The sequence below is a fragment of the Glossina fuscipes genome, unplaced genomic scaffold, assembly GCF_014805625.2.
Source record: "Glossina fuscipes isolate IAEA_lab_2018 unplaced genomic scaffold, Yale_Gfus_2 27, whole genome shotgun sequence".
NCBI lineage: Eukaryota > Metazoa > Arthropoda > Insecta > Diptera > Glossinidae > Glossina > Glossina fuscipes.
In genome coordinates, this window is record NW_023998422.1 from 8,398,367 (window position 1) to 8,421,364 (window position 22,998).

Genomic DNA, 22,998 nt, shown 5'->3' on the forward strand with positions numbered 1-22,998 from the left:
TATATGGCAGCACATAATTATGTTCTAATTTATTTATTTATTTTGTGAATTTAGTCATGCAAAAAAAATGTGAATTCCGAAAGACGACAGTGTGTTACTGGTCTTTTATGCGCAAGAAAACAAGCCTTGCTTCTCCTTCTAAGAAATGGAAGTGGAGCATTTTGTCATAATGTTTGGAATCCTTTAAACTTTTTCCTTTTTAGTTTCTCAGGTCGCCTATATAATATAATCGTTGATATCCAAGTTTCGCTAAGGCATTCTCAAAATTAAAATTTAAAAAGAAATTTTGTTTTTTTGGATTCGTGCTAGAATAAAAAATTCGTGTAAAAAGAGTGCACATGCTCTCATTGACTAACCGTGCTACTTCAAAAATCGTCCAAAAAAATAATTGAATGTATACTCCCGATTAGCGTGACATTCTAAAGCGTTTAAGCCATATCTGCCCTTCTGTGTGTATGTATGGTGTGTGTTGTTGACACTCCCCTGCTCTCAAAAATGAAGATATTGACTTCGAATTTTAGAAGTTTCTGCGCGCATTTTGCGATGGATTAATTTTTCTCAAGATTGGACAGACTAAATAGAAGCTAATATTATTTTCACAACCAGGTTTCGAACTTTGATTGAATTTGATTAACGAAAAGTTGACAACTTCAAAGCAACTAAAAGGCATTCGTGCTTCAAGATAACTTTTCTGTGCTTCGTATCTCATTTGGCGGTTTTCAAGTTGATCAAATAGTCTCTATGTTTAATATTTGCCCTTGCCTTGAAAGCCTAACCAGATGTGGTTCGTAAACCCATCGGGTAATTTACAAGTGATTTTCGGCACACTGCGGCAATTCTGCAAGTGGTAAGTAAGTGGGCCTATAAAAAAGTTCGAGAACCGGATATGATAGTTTGCGAGCGCTCCAAATCTGCCTCTCCGGGCAAGGCGAAGCCTATCATCCATCTCTAGTTATTGAATGGCCCCGCGTACGGTGATAACCATAAGCAAAATGAATACACCTCAAAGGGTTGCACCCAACAATCAACCCTCACAAGCCGTTTGCACCAAAGTACTTTGCAGCGCCGTCAACCCTGCTTGGAAATAATAAAGCACATGCGGTATTAGAGTGATTGGCCTAATCTAATCTATTTGACCATAGGTTACGTTTTAACTTGCATATTGAGGTTTCTTTGAGCAAAGCTAGATCCGCGCTTGGTTTTATAAAGAGGTGGTCCAAAGAGCTTGATGATCCTTACATTACGATAAGGCTGTACATGTATTTGGTTAGGCATACACTCGAGTGTGCCTCTGTTGTGTGGTCTCCTTCATATAGGTGCTACGTAGATTCAATTGAATCTGTTCAAAAGCCTTTATTAAAATAGGTTGCTTCTATTATCCTTACCGTCACTTGAGAAACGTAGATTTGTTCTTGGGGTTTGCTTCTTAATCAAAGTAATAAGTGGCACTATTGACTGACCCGCATTACTTGGTGGGATAAGCTTTAACGTGCCTAACCGCTTCTCTAGGCACTTTATCTTGGTTAAGCTTAGTCAATGTAAATACAATTATTAGCTGTTTAACCCACTCAGAGATGTTTGCAGAAACCTAAATGATGTCTATCACTTAGTCTCATTAACGGCATGTTTAAAGTCTATTTAAGCAACTTTGCTTAATATGCGCCATTAACCTATGTCGTACTTAAACTAACATTTCATTCTTAGTATCTCATTTTTTTTATTTAAAATAATATTGTGTTGTTAACGTGTCGGTTGCCAAGCTTATGCATATTTGCAATGGTTCAGGGGTTCACTTGTACATGCATTTTTTTTTTTTCTCTCTTTTTATTTATTTATACATGAATTATTATTTTTAACTTTTTAATTTATTTTTAACTTACTGTGTTATTATTCTTCTTCGTTTTATCTTCCTTTTTATTGTGTAATAGATTTTAGTATATATATTTATATCTTATACTATATATATTTAGTATATATAGTATAAGATTTTCTTCTAAGATGCACCGAATTCGACTGTAATTTTCTTTAGTTGAATTTCATGTTTAAATGGGTAAAGTGAAAATTAAAAGAAAAAAATTAAAATATACGCAAATGAGTGGAATTCCCCGATTTATGCATAGAGTAAAGGCGCAGTGTATTTTTTATGCAATCCTCTTGGGTTTTTCAAAGTATAATTTATTTTTTATAATATATTTAATGAATTGAAGTGAAGTAAGCACGAAATAAGTTCTCACGGTGAACTCTAACAAAAAGTTTTTAATATTGTTTATTGTACTTTTCAGTTGCTTCTTCAGGTCCGAAATTAATCCATTATTTTTCCATTCAAGCAATATCTTTTTTACACCAAATTTTTGGGAACGTATATTGGTGCAAAAAGAGAAGTAGGTGTGGTTAATTAACTAACTTTCACCTTTTTTCGGTCATTTGTATGATGGAAAATAAGTTCACTATTTTAAATAGCAAAAGGGAAAATGATTTTTCTCCAACAATTTCGCGGAACATTTTCAAGTAGACATAAAGGTGCTTATCCTCGGCTCGGTCCTACACTCTCAACAAAAAAAAAAAAATAGAGAATATTAATAATGACAATTAAGAAAAAACATTTTCGATTTCCCGAAATAGTAAATTCAGAATTCTATTTAAATGTATGTAAGTGCATGTAAATATATTGATTAAAATTTCCGCAACTGAGATTAAGATAGATCTTATAAAGGTTAAGCTCTGCCTGATTCGATGATGTTTATTAAACTGTTTTCGTTTTCTTTTTTGCCTCAATTTTTCTACTTTTTTGCCTACAGTTTCATTTTTATATCCATCACCGAAGGATGAAGAATATATGAAGGTAGCCGACTAAGCGTACATAGAAAATACATTTCCAAATTGTTTATGAGCTGAAAAGTCATATCAATTATATGATGAATGATATAACACGTATTGTGGATGGCATTTGTGGATATAACAAGTATTGTGGATGGCTTAATATCGCAAAATTTCATTCCGTTGCCACTTCGTTTCTCAACGATATTGTACTTTGCTACTAAAAACATTGCGACGGCAACCACGTCAACGTCACAGTAAATTCCATAATATTTCAAAGTTCGTGCGAGCCAAAAAAAGCCTACGCGTGTGTATATGTATTTTGCATATTTTTATATTAGTTTATTAAATGTGCACAGATTTTGGCTATCAGTTCTGGTTGATAAATAAAATAAAATTTTTGTTGTAATAAATTAAAAGCAATTAGAGGCAATATAGATATGGGGCCAAATGTTGCGCGTCCAATTCCAGTCGAAGATGAGGAGCCTGAAATTGCTCCTAAAACTGCTTCCAAGCCGATTGGCGTTAATGCAGTTCTTTTAGGTCCACCTGGCTCCGGCAAAGGAACACAGGTAAGGCAATAAATGGCGCATAGAGTATTTTGCACTTATGTTGGTAGAATAACAGTGTATGTGAAAAGATTAAAATGCAAATAAAATGTAATAAAACGTTACATAATAAAGTTTAATAATTTGCGAAACTTCTCTTAAAATTGATTCCTTATCGTCAAGTGTATTTGGTTGCTAAAAGTTTAGCGGCCGTGAAGCAAGTTTTTTCTAATCAGAAAGCATACTAAACAAAACAAAGTGTATATAACGTTAGCGCGGTCAGTTCAAGGTCATTGAAAGTGGAAGTTTTTTTTCTCATTAAAGAGAAGATGAAGAAGAGCGGTAAGAGCGTTAGATGGCAAATGGCATGGAACTGTTAGGTATGGTAGGAGGCACAGTACTTTCTAAAAATACTAGGAATTCCTTCTTACCGACGAGATTAATCAGTTCCAGGAGTTATTGACAGTGCATAAGTATATTATAAGACGCTTAATTGTCTCAGAAAGTATATTGTACGACCAGAAAAGTATATTGTACGACCATATGGCAAGAAAAGAGTCCTCAATGATATAAGTATTCATATGATATGTATGTTGCTTTCGTCATAAAGGCAAGAGCCGGATCAGGACAATAAAAACCGGTTTTGTTCAATTTTTTGTTAAAGATATGATTTTCTCTCTTATTATTAGGCTCCTTGGTTGAAAGAGAAATTCTGCGTTTGCCACTTATCAACCGGCGACATGTTACGATCTGAAATCAGTTCAGGTTCCCAATTGGGAACCACATTGAAAAAGGTTATGGATGAAGGTAAATTGGTATCTGATGAATTGGTCGTGGGTATGATTGATAAGAATTTAGACAAACCGGAATGCAAGAATGGTTTTTTGTTGGATGGCTTTCCACGCACGGTGGTGCAAGCTCAAAAGGTATGGCAAAGAGAAGAATTTTCAACAAATTGATGCGCTTAATTAAATTGAATTCAACAGCTTGATGAACTTTTGGCCAAGAGAAAGACCTCATTAGATGCCGTTATTGAATTTGCTATTGATGATAATTTACTTGTGCGTCGCATAACAGGCCGTTTAATACATCCAAGCAGTGGTCGCTCATATCACGAAGAATTCGCCCCACCCAAGGTAGCCATGACTGATGATGTAGGTGTTAACCTTTTGTTTTTTTTGTCAATAAGATTTTGTTTTTCTTAAAGTTTATAAATTATTTTAAAGGTAACCGGCGAGCCGCTAATACGACGCAGTGATGATAACGCGCAAGCTTTAAAGAAACGTTTAGACGCTTATCACAAACAAACTAAACCTTTGGTAGACTATTATGCTTTAAGAGGCTTGCATTTTCGCGTCGATGCGGCTAAGAAAGCTAGCGATGTTTTTGCCAATATTGATAGCATTTTTTTGAATCGAAGGATAAGCTCTTGATCGGAATACATCGTTATTTTGGTGTAAATACTTTTGATGTAGTCAATCAATACACAAAAATATTTAACTGCCATAAAGAAAATATCAGAATAATAACAACAACAATGGAAGAAAGAAAGCGAACTTTGCAAAGCGAGCGAGCGTATATGTACAGATATTTTGAAAAATTTTGAAAAATACTCTTAAGACCGGAATATCTTTAAACTTCAACTTTACCTCTTATCGAATACATATCTATATCGTCTACTCATCTTAGGAGACGTGTGTCAATCATTTATCAATAATTCCAATCTTATAAAAAGTGAATAATAATTGTTTTTTTTTTTTTTTTTACTTAGAAATCACATTTATATTCTCCAACATTGCGCTATACTTGTAAACATAAAAGTGGATATTGTGCATTTTATCAGTGAACACTACCGTGTCTTTATACATGTAATAATAATTATAATAAAAAGAAGAAAATTTGAACATAAATTATGCAGACGTGCGCTACTGGCTTGCTCAGTGACAAATATCTAATTAGAGAACAATAACAACATTGTTTCTATCTAAACATTTTTTTTTTGTGTACGATAAATTCATTATGGCTAACCGTATTTCGAAATTATTTCATTTTCTACATGTTCGTATGTTGTCAATCATTTTGGGTTTTTTTTTTTCTGTTTTCATTTAACGCAGTGCTAAACACAAAAGCGCGCAAATGCGAATTAAGAATACGCATTGATTTAAAAATCTGTATGCCATATTTCCGGACGTGCTTATGTCGAGTCGAAATTTTACATTGATTGAAAATGTGTACATTTCGTTTAACGAATAATTCGCCGTTTCAAAGTAGCATTGAGTAGCCTATAAAACAACTTGCTGCCGGTTTCTCAGATAAATATGTCTTGTGTGTAGACGGCGAGATGAATTGTTTTGTTTATCATGATGATGATGATTGCGTCTATTTTTGTCACTTCACTTTCAGATGATGTACGTGAATGTAAGTGTAAAGTTTTAGGAGAGTATCTCTTCTGGATCATTTTGGTCCGTTCTGAGAATAATTCTGTGTTTTTCACACTCGACTTGCGTGCCTCAATTATACATGAGGCATTTCAGTTTTCCCAGCTTTTGCGATGCTGAACGTATCAACAACAGACGAAAGGCGAGCGCATGAGTTCACAATCGTGCGGTCATTAAGGTTATTAAGGGCCTGCATGCTATATACGTATTTGTGTGTGGAATGAAGGGAAGGAGAAACCCAGTGCCCCTAACAATCCTTCGATGATGGATACGTAAATCGTTATTCTTTCTTATGCTATATTGTGATATATAGCGCAATGAAATGTGCGTACGTACATATTTACATGCATTTATATATCGTTTTTTCATCAGCACGACCAACGGGAGATCTTGAGAGTGTAGATGTCCACGGTCTACGTGTAAACTAAATATGTAATAATACTTAATTATGAGCAAATCGGATAGGTGCAGGACTATCTTTCGTTGATCATCTTTTTCTTGACTTTTGCTTTAATTCCTACTACGCACGGCATATCAGAAGATCTTTCTCTCTTTCTCTCTCTTTCCCTTATGTTCATATTTTCATCAAATTCATTTAAGGAATCAGGAGACATGACGGAATGTGTACACTAGGAAAGAAATTAATTGAGAACCCATTCTCTTAGACGGGCGACTAAACTCTGAAGACAGGTTTTATTAAATTTAAATTAAGTTTGAATTGTTCGTACCACTCAGGTAAGTGGCGTACTATGGGCTAATGGGTAACTGATCTAAATTGACCAACTGAAAAATATAACTCGGAACATTTTAGGTAACTTTTGAAGCTTCTCTGCGTATAATGTGAAAATAGATTTTAAGGTACTACTCAAGCCGATTGATTTAATAAAAAACGTAATTCAAGGCAAATTTTGTTTAGGTACTTTTATCTGGCTCTCCAAGCAGTTGGCTAAACTGTGACCTATTTGTGTCAATTGAGGAAAATGTTTTTTTTTTTTTTTTATTATTTTAAAATGCTCTAAGTAAGTGAGATTTTTTTTTTTCATCATCTTAGGCTTGTACTCTTGCTCAGGTGTTCTCAGTTTATTATATAGAAACATATATACATATACATATGTGTACACAAACATATCTCCGTATATGTAAATGAGTCTAAGTATACTAAACATATTAAAATGAAAAGAAAAAAAAAAAAAAAAGAAAAACATTTTGTTTACTATTTTCCTGTTTAATCGTTGTGCGGCCAGCTCAGCATACAAGTATCTACATGTGTGCTACAAGCAAAGACATATGCCAAACAATTCCATATTTTAAAAGCGATCATAATGATGATGATGTTAAGTTTGTTGCTTCCGTCAGTTACAAGGTCATAATTACAAGAATTTTTCAAAATTAAATTTAATTAAAATTTCAAAGGTATCGATGCGCAGAGATTATTACATTTGGAAATTATTAAACGGATTTTCTTTAAATTTGGCGGATATTTGTGTAAATAAAAGAGAAGAAATTTTTATATAAAAATTATTGTGTGTGTGTGTATGTGTGTCTATAGTTGTGCGTTTTTGCGTTTTGTAGATATAGGTTTATTGCAACACACATGAAATTGTTTTAGCCGTCGCAGCATGTGCTGCTGCACCGCCCGGTGTACTATGCTATACGAGGGATTACAACAACACCAAAAAGAACTAACGACAACGCAACTTTGCTGCTATTTATAAAACCAAACTGAAGAACAAAAATAAGAAAGAAAAGATGTTTTTCTTTTACATTTCTTTTGTATCGCTTCTGTAAACTCTTGCAAAACTGCATCAGAAGTAGTCTATCAAACGGATTGTCTGGTCGTTTAATTGTTTAGTGATTGAATAGCGCGCGACAGTTACTTTTTCAAATTTAACGTTAAGTCTCTCGCGTTTTCTCTCTCTCTGTCTGTCTCTCCGTCTCTCGCTCTCAGTTTTTTCGTTTCTCCTTGTTTTTTTGGCTGTTTATTGAACGGTTTGTGATAAAATATATCAATTAATTGAAAGAATCGATTGATCGATCGAATCGAGTGGCACACAATTAAATTCCACGTCTAAGCAACGCGCAGCAGATTACGGTTTTTCTTTCCGTTTTTTTTTTTTTGTACGGTATTCATGCGAGTAAGAAAAATTATGAAATTTTTTTTTTGAAAAAAATTTTATGAAAAAAATGATCTGTTAATTTATTCAACTCAAACGATTAGCGAACGAACATTTTAAAACGAATCGAAGTGCAAGGGAAAGAATTCAAAGAAATTCTTCTTAAGTGAACTCGTGAAAGAAAATATTTTAATAAAATATCAAATTGTTTGAAATTGAAAAGTTTCTCAAGTGCTCAAGAATTCGTGTTACATAATTTTCAAAAAAAAAAAAAAAAAAAAAAAAACATTAATATAAAAAAATTTTTTCAAATTTTTTTTGTTTAAGTTTTAAAGAGAAACATTTTCTTTTTTTTTTTTTTTTTTTTTTTTTTAAAATCAAAAAAAAATTTTATTTTAAAAAAAAAAAAAAATTATTAAAAAAAAAAAACAAAATTATTTTGCTATGTTTACTTATTAATGGATATTAATTAAAAGGCAGTCAAACATGGAAACGGTAAGAAATTTAATGAATTTTTTATTTTTTTTTTGAAAAATTTCATAAATTCTGTCATAATTTCGTTCACAACTCAATTTCTTGCGATTATTTATTATATATACGTGTATGTAGTCATATAGCTGGCTATACATACTTACGTGTATAGTTTTTAATTAAATTTATTTTCGTATTTCTAAAAATTCTTTTAATAAAAATTTCTCTGATGTTTAAGATAAAAATGATCCAATGACACAGTGAGGATTTATTTGTTTCTATCTGTCTTTCTTCAAAAAAAAAAAAAAAAATAAAGGAAAAAGAATACTTTTTTTCGAAGACAAATTTTCGAGAAAAAAAAATGTCATTAGGAATGCATTACCGCTGTTGTTGCTGTTGTTTGAGATTTTTGTAGACCAAAAGTTGAACAGATTTCTTGGGGGCATTTTATTTTTTTTCTCCCTTTTTATTTATTTATTTATTTATTTATTTTTTTTGGTTTATTTTTATGTTTTCTTGCTTTTTACAAAAATAACCGTAAACTAAAAGAAAAAATTATATTCGGCTTAGAGTGAATCTTTCGCTAGTCATCAATCGCTTACTTATTTTTCTTGCCGCTGAAATGAATATAGCGATAGAGAAGCAGAGAGAGAAAGATAGCTCTTATAGTCACAACATGTGGTTCTATACCCCATACCCTATATTCTATATATGGATATGCTGAACAATTACTCTTCCGCAATAAAGTATAAGTATAAAGTGTAAGGAGTCACTTATGTTTGTTGAATTTTTCCCATAAAACTAAGCAAACGATCAAGTGTTTGACCAATAGAGTGCCAAGGCAGCGCTACCAGCTAAATTGGCAATGAGTAGAGTTTGTAACGAGTTCTAATAATACTTTTTCCTTAATAATAATAATTAATTCATATTACTCCGTTTACTCTGCTCTATCATAGGAGTTGCTTAATGGGGTAGACCATAGATAGAACCAAAGCTTCTTGGATGGAACCAAAGCTAGGAGAACAATAATTGCTTGAGGTGGTTATTAAGCATACCCTAAGGTAATTTTGAAAATTATTAAAAAATGGTAACACCGCAACCATTCTCCGCGGCGACCTCAGTTCAAATGGCTCTTTGGCAAGCAACATAACTGGTCCAAAGTTGATTTAAAAAAAAAAAGAAGAAGTTAATGTACATTCTTTTATTAAGTGAAATACGTAGGGTTTTTTGAAAATGTTGATTTTTATGTAGCTAGCGAGTTGTTGAGTGGGAAAGTGCACTTTTCGACCAAAGGAAAGACAAAAGAATCGCATGTGTCTCACTTGGGAATTTGCTTGAGATAGATTTTTTATTCATTTTCTCTATTAGCCTGCGATTGCAAGATCATAAAAGTGCCCTTCCAAGCTCAAATATCTCTCCTCTATCTGTTTTCTTGAAGATTCTACGCTACAATCATCCTGTTTTGCAGCACCCGTCAAAGAACGCTCAGTTTCCTTGATCCGGTTAGCGTTGACTTCGATGCACAAATTGTATGATCCGATATCAATATCATTCTTCAAAGTTTTAATGATTTTTAGAATATTAGTCGTACCGTCATTACAAGTTCATATAGCAACATTAATCGCTACATCCAAGACGTTTTGCTTACGGAAAAACGCGAAATTTCAAGCAAAAAATTTTCAAAGGCTTAAAGCATCCATTAACCAAACAAGAAAAAATTGATTTTTAATGGCTTTTGCTCTATTTAAAAAATATGAAGGTATATTGATGTTAAAGCGTTTTACATTGAGTTCCAAAATTGTTGAAAACTTCAAGTTATAGGCCGGGGTCGCCAGTCTCGCCTCCTATGTAGCGCCTCGATTTTTTTTTTTTTGATATGACCAATCACTTAGGTGGTGCCTCCTATCCGTGGAAGGCGGTTACGATTGGAAAGAAGTGACGAAAGAGAAAGGGACAGGGAGGTGGTGACCGCGGCAAGTTAGTGGATCGGAAAGTGTTATGCGTTAACCGACTAAGCACTCGCTCTAACTACGGCCAAAGTAAGCTTTAGCCAGCGGGGCTTATATGGAAAGGAGAAAAAGTACTCAAAGACTATAGTAATTATATCATACATTCTATACTTCTATACTACAAGTTCTATAAAACATAACCTAATACAAGCCGTCATATATTTTAGTGATAACGTATGAATTTTATCAAAAAGACTTACTTTTTATGAGAATTCTTATTAGAGATGTGTTTAAAAAATTGATTAGCGGAAATGTTTAAAGTTAGACCCTTTTGACACATAAACGCCTATTTTTCGTAAAAATGATTTAATGGGAAGCGTTCATAAAGTAGGTCCATCCAACAACCATTTTTCGTATCTATTTACCAGGTCGACATAACTTCGCTCAGCAATTCTCGTGAAGACATTTTGAAACTTGCAGATTGTTTTCAAGCAGTCACTGCATTTTCAAAAGTATTCGTCGTTGGATCGAAAGGCGTTAGTGTAGTGAATTCCTTCAAAATATACCAAAAATTTGCGACTGCAAAAGTCCATAGCCAAGCATCAAAGGGACAGACAAGCTTGAATGGATTCATAAAACTTATTTTCAGTCGACGACCATAATAAGTAAGCAAATTTAACAAGTGCCGGTCCCCAGAGAATGGTCTGCTTAAAATTTATCCTGATTTTATTCTAAACTTATTATTATTATATGTATGTAAATTATTTAGACCAAGGAAATACATTCTAGAACTAAAAGTAAGATGAGCACTAGCCACTAAGCTACCTTCGTTTTTCTTCTTCTTTTTTTTAAAGACAAATTAGCTGGTTAATTTGGCAGCTTTAATAAACTCAAATATTTTATTGATCTTAAGTTCTACAGGTATTTTCAAGATGTCCATGGGGTAAGATGCTTTGAATATTTGATAGGTTTAGCCTTTCTATACTTTCAAAAACTGTATGTTTAATCGTTAGTGAGATTTTGTCCGCAATCGCCGAACGGGGCGGTAAATTTCTTAACGATCCAGTGACATGTTGCAATTGTAGGCCAAAGTCTGATTCTTTAAAATACTTCAATCTTGATTTTTTCCACGTTGATTGGATATAGAGGTGGAAAGAGAATTGGAATTACATTGTTTATCGTTCAATTTTAACCGGTTTATATACAGCAATAATTTGAGCTTTTGGAAAAAGAATATGCCACAGGGATCTTTACGACCTTTAAACGACGAATAGAGTGGTGGGCCGTTGGCATTAACTGAGGTGTGCGCACTAACGCGGTGGATGGGAACGCATTTTTTAAAACATCAGCAAAAATTTTGCGAACAGTGAGATGCATGAGGCGTATTAATATTTTTCTAATTTTATATTTCTCCACTTTAAATAATGATTCCTGCTTCGGTTCGGTTTTATCGATACCTTTATCATTGCGAGGCAAGCAAGTTGGCATCTACTCCCCGAAAGGTTAATTTTAGATTGATCTCAAGTTGTAAGCGACTTTTCAACACTATTGCTTTCGTCATCAGATGGGCAGGTGGCAAGTCTTCGATGACCTTATAGATCTCGGATCTCGAAATTCCATTCTCTAAATTCCATTGGAAACATAAATTTTCCACGGCGCAATATAACTGCTTATAATCCTGTGAAAAGAAATGAGACCGTAGCAAACACAGGATGGCTTCGTAAAATTCAATATCGAACTCCAGTTTCTAGATCAAAGTTTGCGGAGCTAATCTAGCAAATGGGCTGGCGGCTAAACGAGATTAAATCTCCTTTGATACTTTTTCCTCGTAAGTTAAGTTACAAATGTGTGGAAAATCTTACATATAACGCAAATTTTTACGATAGATTTGGAGGAACTTTCGACTTGCCAGCTGACTGCGAATCGAAGGGGATTTAGTCAGCTCTTTAAATTTGTTATTGCATTAGTGTTAATGTCGATTGTTTATCGTATTTCTTAGGTCACATTTTTCTTATCTTTCGTGCTAGCGATATAAGTCAATTTTAATCATGCTACAAGCCCACACCACACATTTTGTTGACAGCCAGTTGACACTCGCGAAACTTTTCAGCCGTAAAAACTCATTCATCTTTTATGTTTTCTGCATGCGCTTAATGGTGTTTACAATCTTGCTCACCCTTTCTCTTTCTAGATAGCGTTCCTTTAATGTCTCTCTCTCTCTCTCTTTAGTAAGTGATAGAAAGCGAACGCGCATCAGTCACACTTTTAATTACATGGTATTGAAATATTTACTCAAATTTTTTTTCTTTTTATATTTTTCTTTCACCTTCAATTTTAGAAAATTTTTAAAAATCTTTGATTTGCAAACAAACAAAGTATATTTTGCATTAACAAATTATTTCAAGGTAACTAATATTCAAGTAATGTTTGAAATTTTTCATAAAGACCTCATGCGAGAAAAATGTTCACTTTTATCGCTGCTTTAATATTTAACTTGGACGAAATTTTGTCACGTTCTAGCTTCATAGTAAAATAAAAGAATCAATAAAGGAAAAGAAAAAAGAACGAGCGAGAGAGAGAGAGAGAGAGAGGGAGAAAGAAAGAGAAGAGGAGAATAACGAATTGCATCAAAGAAAAAAAACAAGAGAGTAATGTTAGGAAATTTATTAATATGTACACGTTACTCATACGCCGCGTTAAGTGTTTACATTGAAAAGCGCTTAACAGTTTGAGTGACAATTTTAATTTAACACAGCAAGCTGTTATTTACTTTATGTTACTTTACTAAAATATTTACATGAGATAATAAAATTTTCCATTTACGACGGTTTGTTTCATTTATACTTCTTGCAATTAATAATTCATTGAAAAATGCTTTTCTTAATGAAAAAGTAGTCTATTTGCCCATTTACTCCGTATATACAAAAGTAAAAGTTCCTTATATTAATTAAAGGCATGAAAACATACATTTATTAATAAATAATATTGTAAAATAAAAGAAATTAAGAAATTTTATATGAAAACATACATTTATAAAAAAGAATAAAGAAACATTAGATACTAAATAAATTGTAGAATTTGGAAAATTGAACAAATTAAGAAATTTTATATGAAAACGTACATTTATTAATAAAAAATAAATAAACATTAGTTACTAAATATCCCAAAGTTTTCCTTTGTTTTGCCGACGGCTTTTGCTAAGCCGTCGATAATGTTAGATAATGTTATTTTACAGAGTTGAACCCTTCTGGTCTGTTAAGTTGCGCGTTTAACATAGCTGATTAGCGTTAACATTTAAGTGGTTAAGTTGGGCTTTTAACCATTTATTTATTATAAGCGACTCTGTGCTTTGCCTTTCAACAGGGAATTTAGCGAGGGCGTTGTTTAATTTGATAATAAAAATTGTGGCAGTCTAATTTTAGGCTAACTTGTAAAATAAAAGAAATTAAGAAATTTTATAATCGCGAATATTGCGCTGTTCACGTGGATAACCTTTTTCAAACATAGAAGTGTGCCTAAAGACTTTTCAAATTCAACTTTTACTGCTGCTAGTTCACAAAAGCGGTTTCCACATAGATTTAGCATACGAATAAATTTCAATTGCAATTTACTCATTTTCGCTAAGGTATGCGATGGAATTGAAATGCATATCCTTAGCCATTCTTCAGGCAAGCGTATAGGCGGTCCATAAGCGTTAATTTCGAAAGCCAACTCTTCCATTTTCTCTTTCAATTGACACTTATTTGGCCCATAGGGTCCCTTGCCTTTAGCTATGTCCGGATGTTGTTTCATCCATTCTACCATAGCTTTGAATTGCTTTTTGTTTGTAATTTTAATACTATAAGTAAATTATTTTTATGTATAATTTTTACAAAACATACAATTTTTATTACGTACTTTTTTTCCATTTTATTTTTCCGCATATTTGTTACATTAGAGTTTTATTAGCGACAATTGAATCAGTTGTAAAGACTTATGTAAATCGACAACAGTACACTGACTTTCTTTGAGACTGTTGTGAGAACTATAATAGCATGAAAAGTATCTGACGTTAAGTTGTAAGCAATGAAAATCACAATTAATTGACGACACAAGAATTCAAGAGGCTATCATAACAAGTGTTGTGAACTGACGACGACAACACAACTTTGATTATAGTTGTGAGTCATCATAATATCATCTAATCCAATCTGGCTGACACATGTTCCCACTTTTTTTTTTTGCTAATTTATATTGTAAAACTTTCGATCTTGTAATGATAATTAAGAAAAAAAAATTTTCCGACATTCTAAGTTACACCTCTTTTAATGGCAATAGATTTTCGGTCCTTTTGGACGGCTTTCGCTGCTTGCTGTCCACTTGGCTGGCTGACGCTGGAGTGTAGCGATGAATGGCCTGCTTCATCCATTGTCATATATATCATGGAAAAGTCCTAAACAACTCCAGCATCACACTGACCCCTTGTGAATATGACGAATAAGTTTTCCCCTTTTACCTATTTTTACTTTTGAACACATGTCACGGATGCCTGCGGGTAATGGTGGTAATTGATCAACAGCACAGTGGAAGCCTTATGGCGGAAGCAGTCAGTTGATCAATTTGTGAGTCCCGACTGCTTGGGTGCGGCCCTTCGGGGAGTACTCGTGGTGGTTGTGGTTGGCGAGTTCCTAGCTAAAATGGAACAATTGAGTGCAGCTAGGCCTCGCCATTCACCAGAGTGGGGTTTATTGTTCCATACACAATAAACTGATCTGGACTCTGGTGCTGTTTAGGCCCCTACTCTGTGGGGATTGTCTAACTCGCCAGGGGGCGTAGTACGCTTAAAAGTGGCTTGGGCCACCGTGGGGTTAAGCCTTTCAGTCAGGAACCCACGTTAAACCCTTGCCACAAATTCTGACCCCTTCTGGGAAAGTACTTTGTGGGTTGCGTTCAACATTAAGATGGACCCACCGTCTATTATACTGAATCACTTTCTGAATCGGTCCAAGTCTGTTCGTCCGTCTGCCAGTCTTGCTTTGTGTTTACACCTACAGGCTGCAATTTTGAGAGATATTTTGATAACGTGCTTTGGCCCAAAAACGGATCGGGCCACCTTTTCGATCATTTCATACGTAATATCTTATTTTAAAAAGTCGTTACGTGAGCAAGACTCCGTTTAGGTCATTTGCTTTTTGCTGGCTAATGACAAATTCCTGGCTGTTCTTCTCTTAGCCGGTTCTGCATTCTCACCGAATATTTCTTCGAATTCCGATAATAGTCCACCAATAACAGTCTCTTGTGATTGAAGATCGAAAAATATTGCGAACCTAATGTTTCAAATTTTTGATTGAATGCCAAGGCCAGTAATTTACCTTCCGGATGATCCATTTCACGGTTCCGCAACAGACATGGATTGTATTTCACGTGTAATTTACGAATTAGTTTCTCACCGATTGCTACTCCTTCGTCGCTGGCATGATTTTCCAATGAATTGGGGCACTTAAAATCCACATGCCTTACATAGGAAGCGTAAGGTAAATTAACAATTTTGAAACCATTATTCGCCAGCCAGGAATACGGAGAACTGTTTGTTGCGTCCTCGCGAGTGACGGGAACCAAAGCAACATAGCGAGGCATAGATTTACGTTTGCTCATAAATAAACATATGGCGAGCGCGGCAACGCTTCCATAATGTGCGAAAGACCCTTTTCGATCCCAAAATGCGTCGCTCATCCGGATACACAAAATTGCATAGTTTACAGTAAACAATTTTTGTGAGCTCATTTTTGATTGGAAACCGAAAAACATCATGCCAGGATCTTGCAAGTTATTTACTCGATTAACTTGTTTGTTTAATGTTTTGACGTAAGTAATGATCAATTGCGCCTTTAGTAAGTTGACGTACCGGAAAAAACACAGAACAACTGTCTAGCATTTTAATGTCCTCTAAGCAGGTCGATTCGTACGGCTGACGATTTTCATTGGCATTGGCAAACACTACACTCATAACATCTCTATCATGAAACAATAATCCAGAAAGAAAAGCACTGCGTACAGTGTTTAAAGCAACTGTTAAGCGAGACGACTTCTTCGTATATAAATTGGCATCGACAATAAAGATTAAGGCTTCTCGGCTAGTATAAATAGCCTTTAAGTTGTCCTCGTCATCTTCAGATTCAGATATCGAGACTTCGAAGTCCGAATCCCGAGAAGACATTTCAAGATATTTGTTCTTGAAAGTTAAGAATTAACAATGGCCAAACTTTTTTCCTAAATAATTTAATATTTTTGTCCTCGAACGCCAAGTTCTTGTCAAAAAAAGAACTGGCCCTCGTCTTTGCAGAAATAAAAACAGATGTTTTTGTATGCAACATGTGGTCTTGGCAACAACAAAATACATAGGTCCTCGTCTTTGCAGAAATTAAAACAGATGTTTTTCGTTTATAGCGAAATTGTTCATGTTTTGCATTAGTATTGGTTATTTTTTTATAGAAGAATGCCTGTAAATGATATGACTTGATATGCAGATCTTGCAATGATTTATTATTGATTTATTGATAATTTAATGATGTTTGATCCCTCTCGTAATAGTTACTTAACTTCTAATAGCAAATGTATACGGTTTGATGCCGATTTCTTAATTATATACAGGTAAGAATGTGTCAAGCAAAATATTAAAAAAAAGAAAACAAGTAAGACTTGCAAGACTCCGTTTAACAGAATTCTGTTAACGGCATTACAGAGTCTGCAAAAAAATTTTAGTTTGTGTCTTTGATAGTTATTTTTAAATATAACTTTACACACTTCAGATAATATATCTTCATTTAAGGAGTGTGCAAAATAGTTTTAAACATTCAGTCTTGTTCGCATTATGATAAACACACACAAAACCTCGTCAAAGGGAAAAAACAAAATTTACTCACTTCTAATTTTGAGTGGGCATGGCCGATTGGTTCCGTTTTGGGCCTAAAGAGTAAAGTGTTTCGTAACATAAATGTGGAAAATTTCAGTCTTTTAACTTTAATAATTTCCAAGTAACGCGCAAAAATCCAAAAATTTTTGTTAAAAAAACTGAGTTGCGTTCAGTTTACGCTTAACTGCGCGCTTCCTCTCCGACCGATTTGGTCCATTTTTAATGCCAACAATGCGTGCATAAATTTCCAATGTTCCTACTAAATTTGAAGTCGATATTTAGGACAGTGCGAACAACACGCACCACACCGACGGACAGACAAAGCTCAGAATCAATTCAGAATTTCACGTTGATCAAGAATATATATATATATATATACTTTATAGGGTCTCTGAAGTTTCCTTTTAGATGTTACATACATTATGGGAAAAAACAAAATGAGTATACCCCCATCTTACAGTGATGGGTATAAATGTTGAAACTTATAAAAGGACAATGAATTAACGAGTAAACATCTTAAAGGCTTTAGAAATTTTCCTTGAACAGCACATCATCTCTTTTAGTTGTTTTAAAGTAAATAAGCGGTTTTTCATTGAAATCATTTACTTCATCTACGACATTATCAACTTTTACTCGACATAATGCGATATTTTGCTTTCCTTTGTACCTTATGACGCTTGCTTTGTTGGAACCTTCTGCTAAAGCTTGTTATCATCAATTCCCTGGTGAAGTCCCGCACTCATGCCTGCTGGCATATTCTCGGTAATCTTTCCATTTTTCTACTTTATTAGCTAGAAATTATTACGAGGAATTTGTACGCAGTTTGTTGTTTGTTGTTGTCGGAAGGATTGTGGTGCTCCTAAAGTGATAAAGCGTTAGCGAATTTTAATACAGGGGGCTCGCACCCTGTTCTTCTCTTGAACGAACAAAAACATCGCCAAAATGATGTGTTTTTAGTTCGCCTCACTTCTCTGCGTAACATGTAATGATACGAATTTGATGAATTTAATAATTAAAGATGAAATCATATGAGTATTAAACTATATTTTGTAGTTCTGTTGCTCTTTCATAGAAATGTAATGGGTTTCATTTAAAAGATCTAAGTTCTCTAAATGATTGTCTGTAGGGCACACATACATTTTATAGCGTTAGTGTAAAGGAGGAATATTCACTATTCGTAATACCAAAGAAGTAATATTAGTCTGGGGAAAAAGAAATCCATTATTTTTATATGAACTTCAGGACTTTATTTAACATGCTTCGGATTGTCCGATTTGGGTCAAATATGCACCGTTTTGTTGTATGATTTGTTGCCATTTTAAAGGTAACTTCAAAATGCCTCTCTCATAGAAGTCCTGGTCTCTATTTGCAAGAAACTCTAGTAGTCGATTTTCACAATCCTCCCTAGATTCCAATTTTTTATCATTAAAGAAATTTTGCAATGCAAGAAAAAGATGATAATCGCTTGGTGCCAAGTCCGGACTGTATGGCGAATGCATTAAAACTTCCCAACCAAGCTCCCGAAGTTTCTGGCGAGTCAGTGTAGATGTGTGTGGCCTCGTGTTGTCCTGGTGGAACATGACACCTCTCCTGTTGGACAATTCTGGCCGTTTCTAGTCAATCGCTATCTTCAAACGGTCCAGTTGTTGACAGTAGAGATCAGAATTTAGCGTTTGGCCATATGGAAGCAACTCATAACAAATAATCCTCTTCCAGTCCCACCAAATGCATAGCAAAACCTTCCTGGCCGTTTGAGGTGCTTCACCGCTCTTTGACCAGGATCGTTTTCGCACAGGGTTATCGTATGTGATCCATTTCTCATTTCCAGTCACCATCCGTTTAAGAAATGGGTCCATCTCATTCCGTTTGGCCAAGGTTTCGCAGATGGAAATTTGATCCATCATGTTTTTTTTCTGTTAATTGGTGTGGCACCCAAACATCGAGCTTCGTTTTGAATCCAGCTTTGTGTAAATGGTTTAAAACTGTTTTATGGTCGATTTTTAGCTCCTGGGCGATGTTACGACTGCTAACATGCCGGTCAACTTCGATCATTTCTCCGATTTTATCGACATTTTCGAATCTACGAAACCAAAATTGCACATAATTGGCTGTTACAGTATCGGAACCAGCCATCTACCGAAAAAATAATGGATTTCTTTTTCCCCAAACTAATATATGTCGCGAGCCATCGAGTCGTCTCGAACTAGAATGGTAACTGGATGCGATCGCGTTTGGTGAGTAAACAGCATGGACTAGAATTTCCCAGTTGAGTGATTTCAACATTTCGTAAAACGGTTTTGCGGTATGGATAAAAAAGTGCTTTTTTGCTGTGGTTTTTTTTTTTTTTTGATATCTTTGTTGGTGGTAGCCCACACCTTTCTCGCCTCTACCAAAGACAGAGTATCGTCTTCTTGCTATAGAAAGTTTTGAGATAGTTTATCGAAATTTGCTTTTGTTTGAACATTTTTGAATATAAATTATTGAAATCGCCACATAAGGCCTTTTGTAATTTTAAAGATAGCTGTACAACAATTACTAGGTAATAGTATATCGCCATACTAAATTGAAGTGAAAAATTTGGATCGGATGGCCGGACCTTTTGGGGGGCGTCTTATACATGAGGATATCAATTAATTTTTTTAATATTCATAATGAGAATTCGTTCACAATCTGAGACAAAAATCAAGTGCACTAAATTTGAACCTTTTTGTGCCCCACCGCGTAGGGATTCTCATCTAGAGTAAGCACTCACACAACAACAGGATTTATTTATTAATATTTTGTGATGAAATTCAGTGCCTAACAGTGATTTGACATAGAAATTAAAGGTTGGACCACGTAGATCTATTTTTCGGGCGCCAAAATGTAATAGAATTCTCTTCAAAATTAAGCTTTTGTATGGTAATTTATCTCAATGTCTGTCTTTGTTTTAGTCTTTATGATAAAAGTACTTGCATAGTAAAAAAGTCAATGACACGAAAATTAATTTTGCTAAATTTGGATCACATCGATCAACATTCTGCACGCTCCATAGGCCATATCAAAACAAGTGAAAACATTATGACGGCCCACGGTTCAATCTAAATTTGGTCATATAACAGCTTTTCAAAGTGATCCGAAAAATGGTCCGATCGGAACCATTTTCAAAAGCCTTTGACCTTACATCGAATTTCATCAAAATAGTTCCAAAATTACGCGGTGCAAATTGAACACAAGAAGACAAGACAGGAAAACGAACAGATGGATGGACGGACAGGCAAGCTTAGATAAAATTCAGAGAGTGATTCTGAATCCGATTTTGAACTTAATAGGACTTTGTACCACAACTTTTGTAGGGCATGATAAATAAAGAATTTTCTTTGTTAGCCCTTATCCGACTAAAATTTTTTTTGTTCGGTTTTTTAATGCAACTGTTTCTATTATGTGCAGGAGAAAGGTATTGAACACTTTATATCTCCTGCTCACCATTTATTTCTTTATCGTTCTATTATTATTTTTTGTTTTCCTTTTTTTCTTCCAGGCATTTGATATTTTAATAGTTAATAAAGATTTCAAAGCTGAATCTGCTGACTCTGTGACGCTTTCACGTGGTGATATAGTTGAAGTGCTAAAAACTTCGCAAGAAGAAACTAAAAAGTAAGTGTCTCTATGTACAATTAGAGGACAACATGTCAAATTCTTTTTTAATGAATCCTTTCTTGTGTTCATTGAAGAAACGTTAACGAAGCCGATTCCACAACTAAATATTTGGTAAGAGTTTTTGGTAGCGATTCTCTTAAACAAGGATGGGTCCCGAAAGATATACTGGAAACGAGTGATTTCAGTACCGTACTTGATGGCAATGACAAAGAGACCGCTGAGTTACAAAAAAAGTATGGATAACTTTCTCTCACTTTCTCATCATTCTTATCATTGTTCCTTTGTCATAGAGCCGTTATACGCGAGCTGATAGAAACCGAAGAGGAATTCAGCAAAGATTTGCAACATGTAGTCGATCGCTATATTAAAGCTGTTGATGCCGCCACCGCTCCACGGACCGTACGCGATAGTAAAGATGTAATATTTGGTAATTTCCAACAAATCGCTGAATTCCATAACATGTAAGTTAAGGTAGTAAGCCAACAGCAGTAAGCGTAGTAATAAGGACCCATTTTACCATGGCAAGATATTAATAATATTGGTGCGCTAGAAGGGAAATCCGACACAGAACTTAAAGTACGTCATTGATTCGTGGGACTCGGAGTGTATTTAAGCATTTCCGCCTGTTCCGTTTTACCGCACATTGTCTGAAGGGTGACGGGTAATATAAAACAGAATATGCTGAATATTCTACAGTGATGATTATACAAAATTCGCCTTAAAGCTAACAGGCTAAAGCTAAGCTGCATTACTTGGTCCGGATTTGACAATCCTATTTCTTTTTTAACTGATCATACCCTGCATCACTGATAGTATGAGGTATGTTGTGTTTGCGTGAACGAACGGCTTGAGATAGACTCATCGTTTCCATCGTACATCTATCGATCTCCTAAGTCTATCTGTCCCTCTGTCCGTCTGTCCGTCTGTCCGTTGTGGTATACAAAACCTATCCAATGTATTTTGTTGTTGTTCTTGTCGTAATTTTCCAACATATTTTAATGGAATGCTTTAGCCGTTTAGTAGATTCTATTCAAGCACTTCTACTACGCCCACATTACTGCTTCCCATAAAACACATATATTTTCAAAAAGTTTTAAAAATTTTAAATTTAAAAAATATCAATTCGTTTTATTAAAACTTTTCTCCTTTCCAGGGTTTTCATTGATGGTGTAAAATATTACGCTGATAAGCCGAGTATGGTGGTTAAGACATTTTTACGTTTGGAAAGAGATTTTGATATGCATGTGAAATACTGCAAAACCGAACCAGTTGCCCAAGAATACTTGTCCTCTAATAAGGAGGCGTATACATTTTTCCAGGTAATTCCCTCTTTTCTTTTTTTTGGTTTTTGCGCAAAAGATCTGTTGGCCAACCGTTTACCGCCCATAATAAGTTGAGGGTTTTACTCGTCAGTCTATTGATTTGTTTCAAACTGTCTTATGAAGTGAACAACCGCGACATATATATTATAGTATTTGCAACTTTTAATTGAACGCTCCATTTATTACACTAACCATAATCCCTAAAGTGATGAGAAAGCGTTCACATGGGTTTTAGTTGATCTATCCTCAAGATTGTCATTCATTTTTGTAGATTATTCAGTAGAGTCTAAACGTAAATTTGATGCAAGTTCGAAATATTGGTTCAGTTAGTTTAAGTTACACATTGCATGTCGCGTAGCGAAATAGTTAAAAAGCGCGATTATCAAGTTAGAGGTGCCGAGTTCAATTTAATTCCCAGTACGGTAGACCATACTTTAATTATGATTGATCAGTTGTCATAGTGAGTGCGATGCGGTGCACTATTCGACAAGTAGAGCTATAGCAATTACCGATTTGGTTAACCTAGTCCAGACTGCGGCCACTTCCTACCTATCTATATGATCTTATAGGTCACCTTAAAAGGCTTTGCGGTTTTTTACGCGATTTCCAGTTCCATTTTGTAGCCTGCCCTTTTTAAATGATACTAAACTGTCAGGGGGTTGATGTCTAGTGGCTTTCCTATTTCTGACAGCTTACTTACTGGTGTTATTCCACAAGTAGCAAAATTTCATCGACTTCGTCGACTGGAGCGAGGTGCATCTTTGGCATCGAAAGTTTCGGAACAGAATCAAGCATGCCGCTGTTGAGT

The 22,998-nt window shown here is 34.7% G+C and overlaps 2 protein-coding genes and 1 long non-coding RNA gene across 3 annotated transcripts in view; all 3 read left to right on the forward strand.

Moving 5' to 3' along the window:
• Positions 1-3,055: 3,055 nt before the first annotated feature.
• On the forward strand, positions 3,056-5,258 carry LOC119635620 (adenylate kinase). Its single transcript, XM_038030504.1, has 4 exons — positions 3,056-3,389; positions 4,055-4,291; positions 4,352-4,519; positions 4,592-5,258. Exons 1-4 carry the CDS (start codon positions 3,258-3,260, stop codon positions 4,796-4,798), a joined length of 744 nt encoding a protein of 247 aa, XP_037886432.1. The 5' UTR covers positions 3,056-3,257; the 3' UTR covers positions 4,799-5,258.
• A 2,099-nt stretch (positions 5,259-7,357) lies between these two features.
• LOC119635621 lies at positions 7,358-8,203 on the forward strand. The gene is made up of 2 exons (XR_005247090.1): positions 7,358-7,938; positions 8,022-8,203. It is a non-coding gene; the product is annotated as an uncharacterized LOC119635621 (long non-coding RNA).
• A 100-nt stretch (positions 8,204-8,303) lies between these two features.
• Positions 8,304-22,998, forward strand: part of LOC119635613 (obscurin) — a 48,977-nt gene continuing 34,282 nt past the window's right edge. Inside the window, exons 1-5 of the mRNA XM_038030495.1 lie at positions 8,304-8,412; positions 20,750-20,865; positions 20,943-21,101; positions 21,159-21,329; positions 22,022-22,187. Coding sequence (XP_037886423.1) covers positions 8,404-8,412; positions 20,750-20,865; positions 20,943-21,101; positions 21,159-21,329; positions 22,022-22,187 — 621 coding nt within the window. The 5' untranslated portion in view covers positions 8,304-8,403. The remainder of the gene's footprint in view (positions 8,413-20,749; positions 20,866-20,942; positions 21,102-21,158; positions 21,330-22,021; positions 22,188-22,998) is intronic.